The sequence below is a fragment of the Agrilus planipennis genome, unplaced genomic scaffold (assembly GCF_000699045.2).
Source record: "Agrilus planipennis isolate EAB-ADULT unplaced genomic scaffold, Apla_2.0 scaffold318, whole genome shotgun sequence".
Lineage (NCBI taxonomy): Eukaryota > Metazoa > Arthropoda > Insecta > Coleoptera > Buprestidae > Agrilus > Agrilus planipennis.
This window is the reverse complement of record NW_020439042.1, coordinates 168532-174126: the sequence shown is the minus strand read 5'-3', so window position 1 is coordinate 174126 and position 5595 is coordinate 168532. Positions and strand designations below refer to the sequence as shown.

Sequence of the window (5595 nt, the reverse complement as noted above, 5' to 3'; positions counted from 1 at the left end):
ATTAATTAATATATATCTATTTTATTTCGTTCATTTACGGTACCTTGTTCTAAATTTTTATCTGATGTAAGTACGTACAATAACAAAGTAGTTGTCAAAACTGTCAATTTCTCATTTTTTTCGGTTATGATTGAATTCATATGTAGTTAGCACGATTTGCGATGCTCTTTAATCCAGTCTGTAGCTAAATTGCCTATTTGTCCAATGTAGACTTATTTACCTTGATTTTCTTGATCTACTTTTCAAGGGTTAATTCTGGAAGGACCTGGCACTGTTTAAAGATGTAATTTCTCCGAAAATTGTTTTGTGAAACATTGTCTATAAAATGTTATTCATGAAAAAAAAATTAATTAATGATTTTATCAGTCCATTAATTGTCCTTGAACTTACACATTCGTGAGACCATAAGAACATCTGTTACTATCTATTTAAATGCGTATTTATGGTAATAAATAGTTAAACGTACCATTATAGTTTATAGATTTTATATAACAACGACAGATAAAATTTTATCATTTCAAAAACAAAATCTACGGTGACTGAAAATTTGGTCTACATGGTCAAAGTCAAATAATAAATTTTAATAAAACATTTGAATAACAGTTCGATTTTATTTCTTACGTTAGCAGATAAATATCTAAAGGAAATAAAAGTAAAATTAAAATTATTTCATAAAATTTACTGCTAGCTGATGGAGGTGTTAGTTGTTTTAAAGCATAAACTAAAGTTTTTATTTTTTTAAAATAAACTAAATGATTTTTTTTTTAAAATGTAACAATCCGCAGCGTTGTGTATTTCTTAATAACATATGTCTGAAAAATACTGATAGGTATTGCAATATTTTTTTTGTTAATTTCATAACTTTTCCGAATGGTTAGATAACTTTCTTCAAAAATATTGAAGGTAATCAAGTGATCATTGACTGCAAATGATATGGAAATGTGTATTATTATCAAAATAGTAATTTTCTTAGCATTGACAACTTATATGGGACTCAATAATTGTCTTTAAATATAAACAAAATGATGACAAAAAGTATTTATTGACTTTTATTCACTGACTTTGTTATAGGTCAAAAATGTCGATCAAATCTCACGACCTGTTCGAGAAAACAATAAGTGTTTGTTTTTAAATAAAGAATTGAATCAAATAAATTTCACTGGAGGTGGAACGTACACACTTGGGGCCTTCAGATTAGCAAAGGTGCAAATCGGTCGAAAATTCCTTTTTGAACAAATAATGAAATATACCAATTTTTATTAGGAGATATTTGCAAATAGCAGAAACGACTCCAAAAAGGTTCTCTTTTTGATAACTGATGGATTTTCCAATGGTGGGAATCCCATTCCGGTTGCTAATGACTTGAAGAAGAAAAATGTGACCATATTTACAATAGGAGTGAAACATGGGAAATATGAGGAACTTTATGAACTATCGAGTTCATCACCTGGTCACCTTTACAGCTTTCTTGTTGACAGCTTTCATCAGTTTGAAAGTTTAGCCAGGAGGGCTCTACATGTTGGTATGAAAAATATAAACCATTCTGGTTAATCCTTTCTTTTCTTTTTTATATTTATAAAAGGAGAAATGAACAACGAATTATAGTATTATAACAATTTTTATTGTCTCTTTTAAGGGTGGCATTAGCCACTGCGAAGCTCCGGGCGGGTAGATCTTTGCGACGTCCTTGTTTTTGTGGAATTAGTTTTAATGGTGGTAATACACATTAGTACTATTAGTACCTAATTGTTTTCTACTTGGATTGTTACGCGAGTGCAGGAGGCCTCTGTAAGAATGAGGCGTCGGGCGGTTATCTTGCTTGCCACCCCAAAGGCCACTCCTGGTTTCTTTGTTGTCCCATTTGCATACTTTCGTATCTATATATGTTACAATGTACATAAACAGGGTGTTTCGTTAATTAACGAGGAGGGGATTGATAGGTAGCTGACAGGATGGATGTGGTGCAAACTTCCCTTTGTATTTTTTTGGAGAGCTTTACGAATTACTTTCACTTAACTTTATGTATCACTAAATAGTATAAAACAAAGTCGCTTTTCCGCTGTCTGTCCCTATGTATGCTTAAATCATAAAAACTACGCAACGGATTTTGATGCGGTTTTTTTTTAATAGATAGAGTAATTCAAGAGGAAGGTTTATATGTATAATACATGCATAATATAGTAGGGAAACACTGATAATTTTAGAGGTTTCTAATGTGATGTCGTAAATAAACACATTTTTTGCACTTACATTGCAAACACTAGCTGAACCCTACGAGATAGATTAAAATAATGTACTACAATATTGTACATTTTAAAAAGGGTCTACAAAAAAGTTCGCGATGGTATATGTCTATCTCTTAGGGATAACCCACAATTTTTTAACCATTTTTATTCTTTACTTTTTATGAGAAATAATGACTTATTTACGAAGCGATTGTAGGCAATACAGCATTAATTCTTATCCAATTAAGTACCTTAAATACATTGTGCATTTAATATAGATCAATATGACCCTTTACAGCACCTAATTTAAATGAATATTTTCGAAGATATTACAGATTTAAAATGCTATAGCGGTTGCGGAGGTACCGGTCGGGAGGGCGGTTTGTAATGTCTAATGACAAAAAAACTGTGAATGTTGTATATAAAGACATTCTGTAGTATATTTAGTACGTTCAGGGGGGTATCTTTTAAGATTTCTCCTTCTCGATAATAATCTATAACAAAAAAAAAATATACATATTTAGTATCAGCATTGCACCCGTGTGAAGCTGGGGCGGGTCGCTAGTTTTTACATAAATTCCATATTTCGTTTTCATAACTACTTAGAATACTTTGTAGCACATACTTATTGCAAAAGGTACCTTTCTAATTAAATACTAACAGGACCATAACATAAATTTTATTTTATAGTCGATTTATTGTTTGTTAATAAGCATTTTCAGGTTGATTTTCTACAAAGTTTGCGTGATGACTGCGTAGAAAAACGATAACAAGCTGTAGTTGTTCAGCAGCTAAATTGTAAATCTTGTTTCATAACAAATAATACTCTCCTCAGAGAAGTACTTGCATTATCTCTTACTTAAATTGGGTGTTTTGAGTAATTTCTATTCGGTAATATTTTATTACGTTGTTTATTTATGTACAATACATTAAAGGTTAGATAATAATATGCTAATTTTGTGGTAGCAAGTAAATACACTTGACCTCCTTATCTTTTTCTTTTCTCCACAACAACAATAATCGACGTGTAAATGACAAGACAGGTGGGTCATTATTACAAGTACGTCTAATTACCATAGTATTACTCATCCTGTAGATGAGATTGTCCATATCATTCTTCATATTATGAAGTGATAACTTGTTGGCTTACTAGACGGTCAAGGTTGAAAGAAGAGTTTCGACAGGAATATTGTGTCTATTATCTGCATATTATCTGGCATTACTCACAGTCAGATAATTACAGATAATTAAATTGAGGGTGTTGGTAGGTAAATTCTTGTGAAGAAACCGATGGAATGATATTGTTACATTTATTAATTTTCAAATTTTCGCCAACATTCTTGGCTTCATCAGGAGATGAATTAATAAATGTAACATCAATCTATCGTTTTGTTCAGAAGAATTTACCTACCGACACCCTCAATTTAATTATCTTTAATTCAACTAGTAAGGTAGTTACTAAGATCAACTTTATTCAGATAATAATGTTTGTTTGATAGTATATACTTCCAATGTTGGGAATTTTCTTAAATCGAATATGAAGTCGTTCTGGAATTTGTTAATAATAAATAAGAAATTGCAATCACAGCCGTCGTCCTGTGCTTTAAACAGGATATACCCTTATTCCTTAAGACATATCTAATTGGTTTGATAAATATTTTCAGTGCTTTTATTTCTCTTCGTTGGTATCACCTCCTATTCCGGAATAGAATTGCACCTCGCTTGTTTTTGGTATAGATATACCGATTTCAGAGATTTTACATTCATTGTAGCAATCCTGGACTCTATTTGATTCTCTTATCACTACTTATCTGTGTACTCACGCTTCTTAACATAGACAAGTCGACGCCATTTGCACCAATCTTTAAAGTGCTTTCTATTCAATTAACCTTGTAGTTACTACGTATTTCTAAGCTAAAATGAATGGGCATTTTCTACTCGATTGGATACTGTCATATTTATCTGGTAGAACTAAGATAGTACATTACCCTAATTGCTTATCTGATCCTATTTATATTATGTCTGGTGTTTCTCAAGGTTCACATGTTGGTTCATTTTTACATTGTCGTTGAGGTCTCTTTTTATATGTAGTCGATCTAAAAAAAAAAGCGTTAGATTTGGAGAAAATTAGGAACCACCACTGACTGTAAAATTTTAGTTTGGTTTGACCTCGTACCTCCTAATACCATACATGCCCAGGACGTTAAGTTTAAAGCTCTCATCGATTTTGAGGTCAAATATAATAACAAGTTACCGTTTAAACTGTTTTAATTAACTTTTAAATAATTTAATGTAGAGGCCACCTTCAAGTTCTACAACTTTTCTAATAAAAGTCATTTATGAACATTCGATCTTGCAAGCTTATTTGAATCTAATCTAATATCATCTATTTTAATTTTTATGGTAAATTTAATTCAACATTTGAATCAATCCTCTAGCGATAAGTTAAAACTGTAAAATGGTAGCATCTTACCAAAACTTGCCCAGTAATTGTTTGTTAAATTGCAAAAGAAAAGTTCCCCATTATTATATGTACAGATGGATGAAATTCTGATTTCTAATTGCAGATATAAAAGGTGGAGAGTTTGTAGCATTGGGGACAGACATTCCATGCAATAATTTATGTTCAGAAGGGAAGAACTGCTGCGATGAAAACGCACTGTGCACGTGTGGCACCTTAACAGGTCACTACACGTGCTTGTGCAAACCTGGCTTTTATGGAGCCGGATTTAGAAATTCGTGTGCTTGTAAGTTTACTGAATAAATATTGTATATATACAAATATTTTTACGTAAGTTAATGATTTACTTCAATTTGTATGTATATATTCAAGAGACGACCTTTCGCTCATCGCTATTAGGTGTCCACATTGACAAAAATGACTGTTTTATGACGGTTTATATATTTATTCATCATCATAAGGTCATCAGTCTTAAGACTGGTTGGACACGTACCTCCACTCTTTCCTATCCTGAGCTAAACTTCGCATTTCCCTAAAACTAGAACAAGTCACATCCTTAACTATTTGCGAAGAGTAATCTAATCTAGGCCTACCTTTACCCCTCCTAACTCCTGTTTCTGCCTCTAATATGTCTCTGACTAGACCTTCATGCCTGAGAAGGTGTCCTACCAACCTATCTCGCCTATTTTTTTTTGTCTTCATAGAGTCCTCTGTTCTCCTATTCTTTCCAATACCTCTTCATTTCTAACCTTCTACCCACGATATCCTCATCATCCGCCTATAACACCACATTTCGAACGCTTCTAACCTTTTCTTTTCCGCCGCTCCCACTGTCCATGTTTCGCACCCGTACAACGCGCTGCTCCAAACATACACCTTTAACAACCTTTTTCGAATTTCTAAATTAAC

At 32.4% G+C, this 5595-nt stretch overlaps 2 protein-coding genes and 1 long non-coding RNA gene across 5 annotated transcripts in view; 1 reads left to right on the top strand and 2 right to left on the bottom strand.

Moving 5' to 3' along the window:
* LOC108742365 (probable cytochrome P450 301a1, mitochondrial) overlaps window positions 1–541 on the bottom strand; it is a 16063-nt gene extending 15522 nt beyond the window's left edge. Inside the window, exons 1-2 of one of the 3 annotated variants that reach the window (XM_025976809.1) lie at window positions 391–541; window positions 44–318 (exon numbers count right to left, since the gene is read on the bottom strand). In XM_025976809.1, coding sequence (XP_025832594.1) covers window positions 44–140 — 97 coding nt within the window. In that variant the 5' untranslated portion in view covers window positions 141–318; window positions 391–541. Of the gene's footprint in view, window positions 1–43 lie in introns of all 3 variants that reach the window. The other 2 variants (XM_025976812.1, XM_025976810.1) reach the window with 2 other exon arrangements.
* The window catches only part of LOC108742364 (sushi, von Willebrand factor type A, EGF and pentraxin domain-containing protein 1-like), a 26481-nt gene that overhangs the window by 732 nt on the left and 20154 nt on the right, over window positions 1–5595 (top strand). The window contains exons 2-4 of the mRNA XM_018477552.1: window positions 1072–1203; window positions 1264–1522; window positions 4793–4972. Of these exons, the coding sequence (XP_018333054.1) occupies window positions 1072–1203; window positions 1264–1522; window positions 4793–4972 (571 nt within the window). The remainder of the gene's footprint in view (window positions 1–1071; window positions 1204–1263; window positions 1523–4792; window positions 4973–5595) is intronic.
* Window positions 3822–4787, bottom strand: LOC108742366. Its single transcript, XR_001938664.1, has 3 exons — window positions 4699–4787; window positions 4214–4321; window positions 3822–4139 (listed from the first exon to the last, which is right to left on the bottom strand). It is a non-coding gene; the product is annotated as an uncharacterized LOC108742366 (long non-coding RNA).